Raw genomic sequence first — 17,032 nt, 5'->3', positions numbered from 1 at the left:
TTAAAATCAAGTTTTGACTCATACTATTCCAAAATGTGAAGTCTATTAAACACCAGGATTAATTTGTTAAGCCATTTATCACTTACTATGTATATCACATTGCTAAGTGAGTATTTTTTCCATTGACTGTTTTGGATGCTGAAGTCAGATTTTACTAAGTCATCTTACCCAAAGGATGAGTTGGGTATATCCCTGAAAAGGAATAGAGATGGAAGGCTCTTGTTTCTGTATGTGAAAATTTGTCTGTGTCTGTGCCTAGTGTGCATAAATTCCACTGGTCTTTTGTTATGCCAGAATAACAGTTTAACAGGTATTTTTGCAATGCATGCCTTGTAGTTCTCTTATAATGTAGTTGTCTGTGGCATGTAGTGCATCTGTGTGTGTAAAATGGAAGAAAAAGTAATGTGTATGTAGTTTATAAACAATCAGCTGAATTTCTAAGTATTCAAACAACTCTTAAAAAACCCATTTTAACATAAAGCTGTAACTATTTTAAAGGGTGTGCAAGTAAGTCCTATTTCCGTTTCTGTTAGAACTGTAGTGAAATGCAGCATTGCCAAATCCCAGGCCCTGTATAGTGCCCAGAGGGGGCTGAAAACAAACAACGCTGCTGTGGTCAAGGTTGGAGCCATCAGCATCAACATTCCTCAGCACCCTGCCACGCTGCACAGCATGATGGTGCGCAGTTCTCACCAGCTCTCCAAGCAGATTTCAGATCTCATCAGGCAACCATCAACTGCGTAAGTGATGTTGGCCTGGCATTTCTAAAGACCACCAACTGCCTTGTGCTACTTGGAGCATATGTGGGAGACTCAGGCTAGAATAACAAGGTGTTTTGTGATCTTTGTCTTGGTATCTAGTCCCCAGCCTACAAAAGAAGACGTTGCAACTCCTTTGCCCTCTGAAAAGACTCCAACGAGTATTAATCAAACACCCGTTGAAACAAATGAATTTCCACAGCTGCCAGAAGGCTTAGAAAAGAAGCCTATAGTTCTTAAATTCAGTGCCATGATAGATGGTATAGCTATTGGAGCAGCACTCTTGCCCTCTTTAAAGGCGGAATATAAGATGGGAAGAATGAGGAGTCACGGAATGACAGGTAACAGCTCTCTGACACTTTAGAAACGTTATGGCTTTTCATTTGGTCTTGAAAAAAGAATCCAAGAGGACTGGATATTTCCGTTGAGTCATTTTGATAGGTTTGACTCTGTTGCTGTTGGCTTTTTTAATCTGAACTTCAATCAAGTGGGGCCATAGAGAGAACTTACCCTGCTTTAATACATGATTGTTGAAGGCAGAATACAAGATCAGATTAAGAAATGTATGCATTCATATACATAGCTTTCTCCCTCTGTTAAAATCAGTTTATGATGCTTGATTGATTAAATTCTGATTGGTAAGGCTAGTCAAGAATACTCTTACAGGGCCTCAGTACAGATGAGTTAGACTCACTTTTCTGTCAAAGTATAGTCAAGTCTTCATTTTCTTTAAAAATTAAGAGAACCCAGAATCTTGTGGGTGGATATGTATAGCTGTAGAGATATGTGCCCTTTAATAACACCTTCAGATTTTTATCATCCCAAAAGTGTTCTTAAATTTAAAATAATTAAAATTCTTTTGCCAGATCATATGTTTTTCCCTGTTTTCCTTTTACAGGTGCCCAGACAAGATTTAATTTTGAGCTTCCAAGTCACAGATTGCGCTTCACTTCAAAAGTCTCTGCCACTGATATGTCAACCATTCCTCCCTCAGCAAGTCTTAACCTTCCTCCTGTCACTATGTCAGGCAAATATATCATGGAAGAGCATGATACTTACTCAGACCAAATATGGAGCATAGATGAACTACCTGCTAAACAGGGCTATTATCTACAAGGGAACTACTTACGTTGTGTGGCTGAGGTAGGTGTTCAAAAGAGTAGACAGCTTTGGTAAGTTATTTCCATTCTGTTGTATTTCTGTCTGTGCAACTTCATCTTATTTTAATTATCTGCCTTCTCTAAAACTCTTGGGTTTACGGGTTGATCCAAATATAACATTTGCTATTGCATGAAATAGAAAGAGAACTTTGAGTTCTTAGTTTGGTGAGCAACTGACATATTAAACGGTCAAGAACGCTATATTTGGAGGATTTTGAATATATTACTTTGTGCAAATAAATAAGAAAGATTTATTTAGTAACATTTTTTGTTTTTATTTTTGGAATGAATATTTCTCATCAGTCAGGTTGAATAAAAGCGTAGTACGCTGATGATTCAAATAAAACTTCTAAACTGGTAGCTTATGCTTCTATATCAGATAATTGTCATACACTGTGCAAAAGATACTTAAAGATTTGTATTTTAATTGGTTTATTTCTTTATGCTTAGGTAGCTGCATAGATAAAAGGAGCAGCTATATACACCCTCAGTGAATGATCTAAAATTTTCTGTTTGTACACGATGTTAGACACAAGTTCTATTTGCATACCAATATGCACAGATACTTTTCACAGAGGAAAATCTTGCTGCTTAAAAGAAACTAATCTGGTGGGGAAGAGTGGCGCTTTTCTGTATTTCTTCAGTCAAAAAAATTGTTTAGCATGTTTGTGAGTGAGATTTCTTATGTTTGCATCCATATGGGAGAAGATTATGGGTGCTGCTCTTTGTTCAACCCATTTGGGTTATTTCCTGGCTGAAGAAATACCCACAGATCCCTGAATTAGTTCAGCGTGTAAATCTAAGCAGGGAGGCACTGCTTAGCAAAGGCAAAAGCCAAGCCCAAGTAATTTTATAAAATATCTATATTTTGATTTTCTTTAAAAAAAAATCTAATGAAAAACTTAAACAGTCTCAGGAAGACTCTAGTTCTTTAGGAATATTCTTTAAGATTGGATTGGACACATTAAGTTTACCATTGTAGATATCAGTAATCTTGTTCATTTGTAATAATTAGAAAAATAGACTTCCAGAAGTGGACAGCTCACTTCTATATTTGTTCTGATTTACTATCTGAAATTAAGTAGAATTTTGCATACTTTTCTGAACCTTAGTGAGCTCCTGCATTTTGGTGTTTAAGCTAAACTTAAGCAGGAGAATAAACTTTTTTGTATAATAGCGTATGTCCCTCAGTTTTCTCCTGTGGTGTTCACAGCAGAAAAATTGCAAGACAAAACTTTTTTTTTTAAATGCCAATAATGTTACGATTGGGATTGAAAATATATATACCTGAAAGTTTTTTTAAAAAAAGAAAGAAAACATAGCTATGATAACTGTTTTAAAGTTTTGTTTTGCTTTTATTTCTGTAGGTTGGTTCCTTTGAACATAATCTCACAACTGATCTCTTAAATCATTTAGTATTTGTGCAAAAAGTGTTCATGAAGGAGGTAAATGAAGTCATACAGAAGGTTTCAGGTAAGCAGAAACACTTAAAAACAACTTTTAAATAAAATCCTTAACCCTTGTTTGATGGCAACATTATATAGTTGTCTAGATAAGCTATTTCACAGGCACCATTACTTTGCATCTAGCACTGAACAGAAGGAAGCAGTAGAGCCTGAGTTTGAAGTAAGAACAGAGGCTCTGGAAGTTTTTGTATCTATTTCAGAGTCAGGATGTTTTATTGGGAAACCTGGTAACTTGTTATTCTGGACACAAGCCTCTCTGTCTGCTTTTGACAGACATGATTACGTTCTGTATTCACTTTGCTCCCCTGCAAAACAAAGGTCATAATCTACTGCATTATGTAAAATAATTTCAGCATGTTATTTTAAGGAAAACAGCTGTGTCTGGGGAAAATAGTAAATACCAATAGTGATATTGGTATTTTTCCAGCATCTCCCTATTCCTAGCTCTTTGATTTTTTTTTTTTAATTATTATTAGAGAATGTTTCAGTATTGTAAGAAAAAGACACTTGGCTATTCATTGGGGTGATTTGTCTGTCATGCTGTATACTGCAGAAATGGCAGTTTTATTTCATCTTTTCCAAAAATGTTTCAGAAGAAACAAGCATTATCATAGAAACCAAAGCAGAGAACAGTTGCAAAATCACTTGATGCTGTCTCTTTTTCAGTATCAAATGGAAATATTTGTGTTCAGCTGTTTGAGTAGACAGCCAAAGTTACAAAGCGCTTATTTTCTTACATAATCTGGTGGAGGGTTTTTTTTATGTAGGCTGAATCAGAATTTGCACAGCATTTAAAAATAGGTCCAAGCGCTTCCAGCTGTTAGTGTTAGAGACTTCATCTGTCTGAAAATTGAAAGAGAATTCAAAACCCTCCAAAACTGAAAGAGGACCAAAAATCTCGTGCCATGCAGGGCTATTTCACTTCAGCAAACAAGTTCTGTCACCCCAAAGACAGGAAGAAAAAAATAAAATAGTGTGGTTTTTTGTTGTTGTTTTTTTTTTTTTTTTAAACTGATATGGGATTACCCTGAAGGGAAATGTAAGGACTGGAAGCTTTGTTTTACAAACTAGTTATCCTTTGGTAGTTTAAAAAACACGTGAATGAAATTTACTATGGATATTACACAATAGATGAGAAGGTGAACAGAAAAGCAAAGAAATAAAGAACAGTAGAAATGGAGTGGAATTTCAAGTAGTTGAATTTTAATAGTTTTTTTAGTTATCTTAAAAAACTATTATAGAAGTATAGCTGCTTTTTAGTGGAAAGATTCATTAATAGTTGGAAACATCATGAGGAAAGGTAATCTAGAAAGTGGTGACTAAATGAAAGGTGTGTGTGTATACACACCGATGTACAGGTTTGTATGTGTATGCGTATTCACACACACAAATATACATAAAAGAAATCTGCGGGTCAAGATGACGTACGCTCAGGGGGGTTAAAAGATGCAGTGGAGAAAAAGGAACATGTCAGAATCTCTGAATGGTAGAAAGAAACTAATTTTGCCCAGCCAGATGTTTGTTTCAAGCAAAATGTCAGCGTTGCGTACTAAGAGAACACGTGGGGGAAGAATAAACCTTTAACAGCTGCCATTATTCTATTAGAACAGTTTTTATGGAGGAGAATGAAGTGGTATATTAGGAATGGTATATTAGATGTAGTTTACATGATTCCTCAGTCTCTAGTGTTTAGTCTCTTCTCTGTTTTTATGTGAGGGATTTATTACCATTTGCTGGTTCTTTGCTTTTTCAGACTACAAATTTGTATTGGGAATAGCAGCTTGATGTTGTTTGAAATGTGACTGCTACCTTCTGTACTGTGGTAATTCAGCAGGAACATGGTTGGGTGCCAGCAAGCCAGACCCAGGGTCTGGATGCAGAATGCAGAACGATGTTGGGGAAAAAACAGCTTTTGTTCTTCCAGCTTGTAACAGAGTAATTTACATGGCTGGAGCTTCCCAATTAGTATAATATACTGAAGTGGATTTTCTAAATACGCTTTCTGTTGCACTAAAATACTGATTGCATACTACATAAGATGGAGTTGCACAGATGCAAATCTAGTTAATGAACACAGTAGTTCCTGCTGTAAGATTTAGGGTAGTGTTGATTTTAAGACAATTGACCATTTGTAGTAGGGGGCTGTTAGCTACATTTAATGAGGTGAATCTGCACCTGTGTACATCTTCTGTCTTCAACCTATATTTGTTTTTAGAAATCTTTAGCAAATTACTGTTTGAAAGGAGGCTGAATTCAACGTCATCTTTTTTTATATCTACATGTCTTAAAGTGCTTTCTGTGTTAGAACTCTGAATGTGAATATTTGATGTGTATAGGAGGGGAGCAGCCAATACCTCTTTGGAATGAGCATGATGGCACAACTGATGGAGAAAAACCAAAAATTCTTCTTTACTCATTGAGCCTACAGTTTAAGGTAATCCTATAATGGCAAAACAGTGGTTCTAGATGCTACTAATGGCTGAATAGTTTGGTTTCTACGTGACAGCTAATTGCATCAAGAATATCTGCATGAAGAAAAAGATCTAACTCCAAGTTTGGTCCCTGTAATCTTTTAAGATAGCTTAGTGGCATTGCATAAAAAATGAATTAGGAAAAATCATTATTTCCTCTTTTTTTTTGGCTGCGCAATGAAAAGAGTTTTTTGTTTTTATTACCCCCTTCTCTTTCTTTCTCTGAACCAGATCCTAACAACTGTCTTCCTTATTCATTAGGGAATTCAAGTGACAGCTACAACTCCCTCAATGCGAGCTGTGAGATTTGAAACTGGATTGATAGAACTTGAACTCTCAAACAGACTACAAACCAAAGCAATGCCTGGAAGTAGCAGCTACCTCAAACTGTTTGGGAAATGCCAGGTGGATTTAAATCTGGCGCTAGGACAGATTGTTAAACATCAGGTTAGTGCTCAACATCCTTCCACGTGGTGTTCAGACCCAATAGAGCGTGATCCTAAAAATACAGAACCAAGCCAAGAGGCTGTCCTAAACTGCTGTTTTTTTTTTTTTTTTTTTCCTTTTTTCTGATCAGGCTATGGAGTGAGTATAAACTGTGGAGGCTTCCTTGTTTTGTCTTTTTTTTTTTGTTTGTTTGATAGAAACTTAAGCATTCTGCAGTGCACAATTATAGAAATGCTTCCTGAATATACTCTTGGTTTTTTAAATAGTTTAAAATAAATCTTCTCCCTTGAGTCAAGAAGTGGCTGAAGATAGCTTTTCAGAAGAAATAGAAAATTTTCAGCTACAGGCATCAAAGTAGTAAGGAGTCAGCTGTGGAATTTTGTTCCATACTATTAATACTCTTAAAATTTACTAGTTGTTAGTAGCAGTAATGGCCTTGCTGTAGAGTCAAATTCAAGATTTTCATCGATATTGTTATCATTGTTAGGGTACATGCATGAAGTAATAAGGTTGGATAAGATCCAAGGTTTGCTAGACCTACATTCTGGCCTAGTTTGTCTGTCATAGTCTGACAGTTTTAGCTCTTTCATTTTTAAACCCACTTGCACCTCTAATCGCCGACTCTATGATACAAAAATATTTTGTGATGCCTAGAAAAAAAAATACAGGTCTTAGCATCTATAAATGTACTGTCTCCATAAAGGATATGGATATATAAATAGTTACTTTAGTTAACATTTTATGATAAATAAGAAAAATAACACTGATTAGAATCTAATAGGAGGAAACTGAATATCCTCAAAGGAGGTCTGGATAGAAAAGAAAAAGGGGAAAGAAGAGTTTTTTACTTCTTGTTATAATCTTATATTTTGTCAAATACAGTAATTTATTTTTCCTTCTCCCTGTCACAAACCGTTCCCCCTTCCCATTTTTGAATGTTCTAAGGTATATGAAGAAGCTGGCTCAGATTTTCATCAAGTTGCATATTTTAAGACAAGAATTGGATTAAGAAATGCTCTCCGAGAAGAAATCAGTGGCTCATCAGATAGAGAAGCTGTCCTTATTACTTTGAACAGACCAATTGTTTTTGCTCAGCCTGTGGCCTTTGATAGAGGTATGGAAGAGACAATTGCTGCAAATCTGTTTTCATACTGAGCAAGCTACATTTTTTTGCAAAGAGGCTTGATTATTGATGATTTAGTTTATTTCAAGCCAAATCAAAATGTTTGGTAAAATAAACTAGCTGAGAAATTGAGGAGATCTACTGCATGCCAACAGATCAATAATTGCTAATGTCAAAAATTTCATTTGCTGAGTGATTAGTTCTCAGGTGGTTTGGAGGAGGTTACTTTTGTAAGTATTTTCTGTATATGAGAACAGCATTGTTTTCTGTATTTTAGTGTTAGTCTTGTCCTTTGCAACATGAGCCTCTTCAGTGCATCCTCAGTGTGTACATGTGTTTGTATATGCACTCGTGTCCATTGTTGCACATCTACAGTCTTAAAATTGAAAAAAAGAAGATTTTTTAGTGAATGTGCATTTTTCTGTTATGTTTTCATTTCAATTAAGCATTTCTGTTTTCTTTGTAAAGCTGTGCTGTTTTGGCTGAATTACAAAGCTGCATATGACAACTGGAATGAGCAGAGAATGGCTTTGCATAAAGATATTCATATGGCCACAAAAGAAGTAGTAGATATGCTGCCTGGAATCCAGCAAACCTCTGCGCAGGCTTTTGGGACCCTATTTCTTCAGCTGACTGTCAATGACTTAGGAATTTGCCTGCCAATCACAAACACACCTCAGGTAATTATGTTTACTAGAAAGCAGCAATTCAAGACATTGTTTGGATAGATGTGATGCTTTTGAAACTTTCTGCAGAGGAAAAGGAAAAATAGAGAAGGAAAAAGTACAAGAAGATATGAGAACAGGATTGGTTTTCTAAGTAGGAAAGATAAACATTATTAAATGTATATACGACATCACTTTAACTTTGCAATCTTCAGTCAATTCTCTCGGATTTTCTTTTTCCAGTCTAACCACACTGCAGATCTTGACACTGGCTCTGCTTTAGTCCTGACTATTGAAAGCACATTAATCACTGCCTGCTCCTCAGAGTCCTTAGTTAGCAAAGGTCACTTTAAAAACTTCTGTATCCGCTTTGCTGACGGCTTTGAGACAAGTTGGGATGACTGGAAACCAGAAATAAGAGGAGATCTAGTCATGAATGCATGTAAGTGGCTGTGATTTCATACTGCACAGTAGTATTTCAGATGTAAATCCCCTTTTTTACCACTTGCTGTGCCTTTTAAACTACTGATTTTTCCCCATAAATGTAAAGAAAAGACTTTGGCCTGTTGAAAGCAAAATAATACAAGTCTAAAAGGTTGTATTACTGTTAAAATATGTTGCTTTCCTTTATTAAGAGATTTGTTACTGTATGTCTTCCACAAGTGTTGATTTTTTGGTTTTGTTTGAGATGTTGGAAGAGGTACATGTATAGCTTTTATGTAATGTCATAAGATCCAAATAAGTTTTTAGTGTTCTAATATAGATCTTAATTTACATCACACTGAAGTTTCAAACATTTATATAGAATTTCAAGTTGATAGAAGCTTGGATGTAACCACATAAATTCACTTTACCAAATAAGAATGAAGTCATTCAGTGGGAATTAAAACTAAAACTCCAATCCAATACCAACTATACTTAATTTGTGGAGGGACTTGAGGGGAAATTTTGAAAGGCTGATCTGAAGCAACTTTGACTCTGCCTAACCAGTATATGTGCTTTGTATATAGGTGTTGTACCAGATGGTACATATGAAGTATGTTCTAGGACAACAGGGCAAGCTGCAGCAGGTAATATACTTTTAAAATAATTAAATTCCTGTATAAATAAAGCTTTCATAAATCATGAAAATTAAATCCTTCAATAACCATGTTGTAATTTAATTGGTGCTTTTGTTTTTTGTGTATCTTTTTTGTCCTTAGTATCTTGTTTTCTTTTGTAGAACTGCTCTGCTATTCCAGGTTTTAAGTCCAGTCAGTAACACTGGCTTTAGATTTTTACCTCTAGGGAAACACAGGGTGCGTGACTTTGCCCATTGGTTGGAGGATAGTCCTTTATAACAGCAGTGCTGTTCTTCCAGAGACAGCTCCTGGTCTTCCCAAACTCCCTGTCCTGCTGAGTTCTGACATTCCTCAAAGTCTTGAAAAATACTTGGCACTGTCTGTCTGTCTTAGTCATCATATCTGCTGCTTGATGGTTCTCATCTGTCTACCCAGATGTTGAACCTGCGATGTCTCCTATCCCCATAGTTTTGCTTGGGATGACACTCAGTCATGGTGGCACTCATTAGAAAAATCCGGGGAAGACATGGTATCATGGTATTTGACAGACACATTATATGTATAATATAACATCTTCGAGCATCACTGTTAAAGGACTTAAAATGGTTTAAAAAGAAAGGAAAAAGCGACTGTTTTTTCATGCTGATGGACATCCTTTAGGCTTCCTGCTGCTAGAAATCCTGTTCTGAACTCTGAGTTCTACTGAGTGTATATAATATATACATATTTATATATATATATATTTAAGAAATATTAACTTAGTATCTATGAAGTAGTTAAAACATGCGTTTCAGCTGTAGATTATTTTTTCATCAAAGTTATTCCCAAGTGGGCAGAAAAGACAGAGCTTCATAACTGACAAATGCTGTATTGTCTAACTAATACAAAACTCACTGCAGGGGATTTTTTTTGTTTGTTTGTTTTCATTTTGTTTTCTTTTAAGAGGATAAACTGGTTAAGCATTATATATATATATTTTAAATAATTACAGAAAGTAGTAGTGCTGGAACCTGGACACTGAATGTGTTATGGAAGATGTGTGGTATCGATGTTCATATGGATCCAAACATTGGAAAAAGACTGAATGCTTTAGGCAACACCCTCACAACACTGACAGGAGAAGAAGATATTGATGATATTGCTGACCTCAACTCTGTGAACATAGCTGATCTGTCAGATGAGGATGAAGTTGACACTATGTCACCTACTATACATGCAGTAAGTGAATCAACTAAAATAAGTCCTATTGATTGAAGAAGTCTTGACAAAGATTTCAGTCACATGGAAAGGTCTTAGTCTTGAGTTTTTTGAGCATAACATGGTAGTCTCTATGGCTCATATAACTTGTGTTCTAAAAAAAAAAAAGTGTTATCTTTCTAACACCATGCTTCAAAGGCAAGAAGTCACAGAATGTATTTCTGATGTTGTTATATATAAATTTGGATTTGGAAACATGGAAATATGACACGTAACTTCAGGAACCTGAACTGGAAAAACAGTGACTATAGATAGTTCTTTTTGATAGTAAATTATTAACATAAGCAAATTAGGAGAACTTTTTTTGGTACTTCTACTCAATATGCTGCTAACCTTGTTTTTTGGTTTCACATTAAGCTATTTTAACAGGTGTTGTTTAATGGCTGTCTTAAACGTCTCTTGCCTGCCAATGTTGAAAACATCCCAGAACACTAATGTTCCTGTTTGTTGTTTAGAAATCAGGTGGAGGTTCATTATATGGAGATGCACGCAAGCTAACATTTGGGCAGCGGATTGTAAATCACCTGCTGGGTTTGAGCCCCCCAAACCATCGATACTCTGTTCCTGTAGAATATCTGTGGGGGTCAGCGAAGTGTGATTCTCTTCAGTCTAGCAGATCACATATGAAAGCAGGCAGATCCTGCTCATGGGGACATGTATGTAGTAGTTATAGTGTGTCTAACTGAATGATGGGGTTTGGATCACTGGAAGAATTCCAATCAGCTGCCTTTTGAGTTGAAATGATTCTTTTGCATGCACTAGTCCAAATTTTAAGGTGTGAAATTCACTGTTGAATCATGTTCATGTCCAATTTTTGATGAGGGCATTAACTAAATCTTCATTTTAAATAGGAAATTGTTGATCACCGACGGCAGGGAGCTTCTAGTATCCAAACTGGAGAACAGCGAGGAAGAAAATTTGTGAAACGTTTAGTTGATATTAGAGAACTCAATGAGCAAGCTAAAGTTATTGATGACTTAAAGTAAGTTGGATTTTGCTTTAACTCACACAAAGTTTGGGAATAACAAACTGCAGCTGACTTTTTTTCTTTTCTTTCCTTACGTATCTTGCAGCACTCGGATTTTCAAGTGTGAATTGCTTTTTTTCTTCCCTTCTTTATTTAATAAATACAAAATGTCCTTTCTGATTCTGTAACAAAAAATTATATATACAAGTACTCTATCAAATTTCTCAAGTTCTTTCCCAAGTGTCAAATTAGTCTATATTCTTTCTGGTTCTCCGTTACAGCTATGATTATGGTCAGTTTCCTGCTGATCCAAAGTTGTAGTTACTCCTTGACTTATTATTGTGACTGCTTTAACAAAGTGTATTGCTTTATAACTGTAATAAGCTTAGTCTTCTTCACTGGAAGAAGAAACATTATAATCAACTCTTTGTATAGTGTATGTGATACTTTAAAATTAAATCACGTATGCTGTACTTAATAAAAACCCTGATGAATGAATTATGTAAAATTTCTTTATCTGTGAATGTTAGTATTTTTCAGTCATGGTTTGGGCTTTTTTTTTTTTTTGTCATCTAAGACAGGCTAAGACTTACTTATTTATCTGTCTGGGTTGGGAATATAGAGCGTGGTGATTGTGCTAAATAATAAAGTGGAGATGTTTACTTTTTGTACTTGGAATAAAAGAGTTGTTAGCATCCACCAGAGAGCACTCATATCTGAACTTTGGATTTTAGGTTAAATGTTTCTTCTAATGTGAGTTCAAGAATCAAAGTTATGTTTTGTCTCTCTGTCTTCTCAGTGTACAAGAGCTACAAGAAAGTGTGATTCTTTGAGAATAGCAGAAACTTCACAGTTTTCTAAATTATTCAGTGGTGTGCATTTTGTTTTTCTTCAGAATGTAGTCTATTGTAGAAGGCTGTCATAGATGTGACAGGACTTCGGACTGTTACAACAGAAGAACTTTTCTTCATTCTGCTGAGGAGTCTCAGATTTGCCCATTATGTTTGGGCGTAATTAAACAACTGTCACATGATTGAAAGTATATACGAAGTTCTTAAATCTGGTGTTACAGCTAGTACTTTTTGAAATAAGAGAGTTGCATAGCCATTCTTATTCTACACCTTAGTTAGCATAATGTTAGAACTGTTGTTTGTGGTCTCTGTGCATGCTGCTTTGTTCTGCGTCCTCTATCTACATTGCTAATTGATTCGGAGACCAAAACATTAAAATCAAAAAGTCCTCTTCAAGGACAAAATGTACCTGACAAAAAGTTGTGTGATGAAACAAGGATAAATCTTTCTAGAGCTGTATTTGGCACTGATGAAACTACTGAAAAAAATGAGAAAATGGGATGTTTTCCAGGGAAAGCAGAACATCATTGCAACACAGATTTTGAAATGGTGAACATAGTGCTACATATTTCTAAGATAACCCTCCCATAATTTTTCTCCAGAAAATTAGGTGCAAGTGAAGGAACCATAAATCAAGAAATTCAGCGCTATCAGCAACTGGAATCAGTGGCTGTGAACGATATCCGCCGAGATGTGCGAAAAAAGCTGCGTCGATCCAGTATGAGGGTGAGCAGGATGAATTGACTTCACAAATATAATAGTACTTGCATTGCATATTTCTTTTCTGGGGAAAAAAAACACAACAACAAAGAAAATGCTTTAAAAAAAGATTAAGAAAAAGATTAAGAATATCAAACAATTCAGGTGCCCTTTTAGCCGTAGGAGGAGGTAGGAAAGGGTGTTTTCTCCCCTATAATAACAGGGATAGAAAGATGGAAATTTTACAAGTACTGTAATGTAGATGGGTTTATTGCACATTCACAAGATCAGAAAATATGTATTTGAAGATGTAGCCTGCCTTCACTCTTAGAGCATTTTGAAATGATTCTTTATTGGACTGATGAATACAAATGCAAGCATATTAACAGCCTGGGCAAGCGATAGATACGTATTGTATTCCATTTGGTATGTATGTTTTCTCTAAGCAAGTTCTATATATAAGTGAACATTAAATTTCTAGAGTTAAGTGATGTAAAAATAAAAACAAGCTACTAAGGCAGTAGAAGAAACTGCGCAAAAAAGCAACAACTTTTGCAGCTAGTCCACAAATTTGTGGCTGTCACCGCAGACCATGGTAACAAAAGTGACAGAACATTATTTTCAGTATGCACTAGTGCATCAGCTTCAAGTATTATGCTTCATTAAAGAGGGAAGTAAAATAATAATTTGTTTGCGGCTCTGTCACAGGTGTTCTTATTCTAGCTCATGTTCTTCTGTTGTTATAAGTGGTATGTAGGGAGGATGTCTGTCAGAGTGGTTGGATTATTAACTTTGGGCATACTTTTCTACCAATTCCAGCAAGTGTAAAAGGTGAAAGTTTATCAGCATTTGCCAGTGTTTTCATCTTTGCCTCTGGATAGAGATGCATTTTAATTATTATGGAACAAAAATATCTTTTTGCTTTACTGGCACACCTGCGTAAAGTAAGACTTCAGCTTTCCAGAATTTCTTTCTCACTAACCTCAGCGTTGCATTTAAATATTCTTCTTGATTTAGGCTGCTTCATTGAAAGACAAATGGGGTCTCAGCTACAAACCCAGCTACAGCCGATCAAAGAGTATTTCAGCATCAGGAAGACCACCTCTGAAGAGAATGGATAGAACAAGGTAAACTGGGAATTTCAGATCTGTGATGGCAACAACAGCACGTGGAAGAGGAACTATTGGTCTTAGGCCATTAGAATTTTCTTACTATACAGCAGGAGTTGTATGTGGTTGAACTGGATAGGAGAAGGTCATTTTGGAAGATGGACAAATTCATTCGAAAAAGTAATTTTTCACTCTTAGGAAGACTTATGTGGCATGTCAAATAAATGTTTCTACTTGCACACACAGAAAAAAACCACAGGGCTTTTTTATAGAATCCTGCTTTTGTGACATATTGAAGAAAACTTGCATATAAGGCAAAAAAGGCATAGTGTAAATAAATTTGATTTTTACATTTGATTCTTGATTGTCTACTTTTGAAAAGGGCTGTTTTAATGAGAGAAGGGAAGGGGCATTCTTTTAGTTTGTGAATGATAACTTGCTGTTTGTCTCCTTGCCTATATAATATGTGCATTTTTTGTTTCATCATTTAATGTCTGCTGAGCAAACTGCACTTGCATAATGACACCTTTCAGTGAAGTATTTGCATTGGTTTTAGAATATCCACATTTGAGTCTGTTGCTTCTGTAGATCCAGCTGTTGAGTTCAGAGTTTGGAATTAAAAGATATGCTGTGTAATTATGTATTAAATATAAAAGATTTTAAAATAAAGGTGGAGATGAATGTTAGAATTCTTTGATATTTTTTAAATATAAGAATAGTAATTCTTTGTAGAAATTTGTTTTAAATTTGAACACTTAAATAAGTGAACGGAAACTTATAAATAATTCAGGTGTGAAAAATATCAGACAGCAGAAATTCCAGAATAAAAACCAGCTTTAAATAAAGGTATTCATTTTTCAAGGTACCTTTGAAAAGAAATCATTCTTCTGAATTAATTAGCATAATTGATGATTAAAGCCAAGTAAGAGTTGAAGATATGAATGTTCTAGTTCAAGATCTGTTGGATGAAACCCACTTTTCTACCTTTTCACAAGGTTACCTGAAGAGAACTAGAAGTTGTATAGGAAATATTAATTATATTAATATATTGTGTTGCTTTTGTGTTGCTCTGTAAATTATTCTTCTGGCTAGGATGATAAGAAACAAAGCAGTGGAAAAACTTAAGTACTTTGGTTGTGAATGAATAGTAGTATGTATGTAAGGCCAAATAATTCATCTCACTTCAATGAGAAAATGCATAATCTTCCAATGTGTTTTATGCACTATGTGGTAGATCATGTGTATCTTGCTTTTTTCTATAATTTCTGTATGTTGGCTCAGGATTAAAAAAGTTACATAAGTAAATAAGGCAGATACTGTTTAGCAATAGACTACGTGCCAAATAATGTGTAGCTGCCTTCTCTTTCCTTCACCCCTCCTTTTTTCCGTTTCGTGTACCATTTCATAAGTGCTCCAGTTATGATATAATACTTGTCTTCTTAACAAAATCTTAAATATTGACTGTGCTTTTTTATTGCCTTGTATTTGTGTAGGTAAATGTTTGCATGAATGTAAAATCCTGTAGGAAAACTAAACAAGATGTTGTGTTTTGTTTTTTGTTTGTAGCTCTCGACTAGGAGACAGTGAAGATCTCCCAGATATCCGGGTAGATGCTGCATCTCCTGGGCCAAGAGTAACTTTCAACATCCAAGATTCTGTAAGAATTACTTTATATGCCATACAATTGTATGCCCTATGCCATTTGATCACAGGTTCCATGAGATGGGTACACCTAGACAGACCTGAATTGCTTCTATGTTTTTGTGTGTGTGCGCCTCAAATGATTGATGTTAGGAAGATAGGTTTGTTTTGACAGAAGATAAGATGTGTTTGGAGTTCTTAACAATGCAATCAATTGAAACATTAAGGAAAATATTAGTATTTTTGTTGTTGGGTTCTTTAGGTTGGCATAATAATAATACAGTTCTGTTGGAATTTTTACTAGATGTGTGCAAAAATCATCTAACAGTGTTTATGTTTAAATATATTTAAACTTTTGGAAACAGGTATTACTAAGTTTGCTATAGCCCTACGGGTGTAGCCTTTTGTGTGTCTGGGACTGATTGTTGAATCTTCAATTTTGTTTCAGTTGCTATGTTTTCTTATTTTAAAAATGTTCCTGTTATGTTGTTTTTTCATGGCTGAGATTACTGCAATTGTTTTAATTTTTCTTTTTCTTTTCACTTCTAATTAAGTTGAATAAAACAGTTTTGGGGATTGCACAACAATCCAGCTGTCCAGGGGAAGGGTATTTTCAGGTATTTCTGAGAAGGAACAATCTTTGCCAGAGAACTAATTTATCTTGCAGGGAGCTGCTTTTCAGTATTCCATCTCTTTAGCATGCAGCTAAACAGAATGTATATCAAATCTAGAAGTATTTAAATATGTAAAGTAAGCAGAAGAATATGATAGGCTGTTGGTGACATTTCCGGGTCTATCCTTGCGTACACCTAAAACTTAGTAGCCTTTTAAAAATGAATTACTGGACTTTTGTTCATATGTCTGTACTTTGGATGTGCTTTGGAAGGATTTTAGCATGTGCAGGTGTCCTCATCTGTTGCATTGTGTTAAGACTGCAGTCATCAACACCAGTACAAAATAACGTAGGTGGGAGGATGTCTCCTCACACTTTATTCTGTTGGAATTCCTGTATTTAATGCAGAGAAAGACATTTTCAAGTCCTAGTGAGCAAGAAATGTTTCAAAACTTAACACATAGAGAACAAATAGATTTTTTAACATGCTTTAAAAAAACAAACTCGTTTAGGGATAACAACAGCAAAGTTTGATTTTTTTTTTCTTTAAATAAATAAAAACAAAAAAGAACCCCCAAACAACTTTAGAGATAGCGACATACCTTTTACACCTTCCAACTCACCTTATCCTTTTAGGAAATAAATCCTTGTTTCTGAGAGGGAAGGAGAAATCAAATGTAGAAATGTGCTTTGCACATTTAAATATCTTCACCATCCTGCCTTTTTTTTTGTTGTTCCTTAAAG

General features: G+C 35.2%; 1 protein-coding gene across 1 annotated transcript in view; it reads left to right on the top strand.

The window, feature by feature from the left end:
- Positions 1-17,032, top strand: part of BLTP1 (bridge-like lipid transfer protein family member 1) — a 109,791-nt gene that overhangs the window by 67,485 nt on the left and 25,274 nt on the right. The window contains exons 51-67 of the mRNA XM_083835806.1: positions 534-740; positions 861-1,099; positions 1,657-1,901; positions 3,286-3,391; positions 5,721-5,818; positions 6,117-6,302; positions 7,248-7,416; positions 7,894-8,105; positions 8,334-8,532; positions 9,101-9,160; positions 10,143-10,369; positions 10,864-11,064; positions 11,260-11,390; positions 12,829-12,952; positions 13,943-14,052; positions 15,601-15,691; positions 16,230-16,292. Of these exons, the coding sequence (XP_083691932.1) occupies positions 534-740; positions 861-1,099; positions 1,657-1,901; positions 3,286-3,391; positions 5,721-5,818; positions 6,117-6,302; positions 7,248-7,416; positions 7,894-8,105; positions 8,334-8,532; positions 9,101-9,160; positions 10,143-10,369; positions 10,864-11,064; positions 11,260-11,390; positions 12,829-12,952; positions 13,943-14,052; positions 15,601-15,691; positions 16,230-16,292 (2,668 nt within the window). The remainder of the gene's footprint in view (positions 1-533; positions 741-860; positions 1,100-1,656; positions 1,902-3,285; positions 3,392-5,720; positions 5,819-6,116; positions 6,303-7,247; positions 7,417-7,893; positions 8,106-8,333; positions 8,533-9,100; positions 9,161-10,142; positions 10,370-10,863; positions 11,065-11,259; positions 11,391-12,828; positions 12,953-13,942; positions 14,053-15,600; positions 15,692-16,229; positions 16,293-17,032) is intronic.

The sequence above is a fragment of the Anser anser genome (assembly GCF_964211835.1).
Source record: "Anser anser genome assembly, chromosome: 4".
Classification (NCBI taxonomy): domain Eukaryota; kingdom Metazoa; phylum Chordata; class Aves; order Anseriformes; family Anatidae; genus Anser; species Anser anser.
Note: the sequence above shows the minus strand (reverse complement) of the source record. Positions and strands in the feature narration are given on the sequence as shown.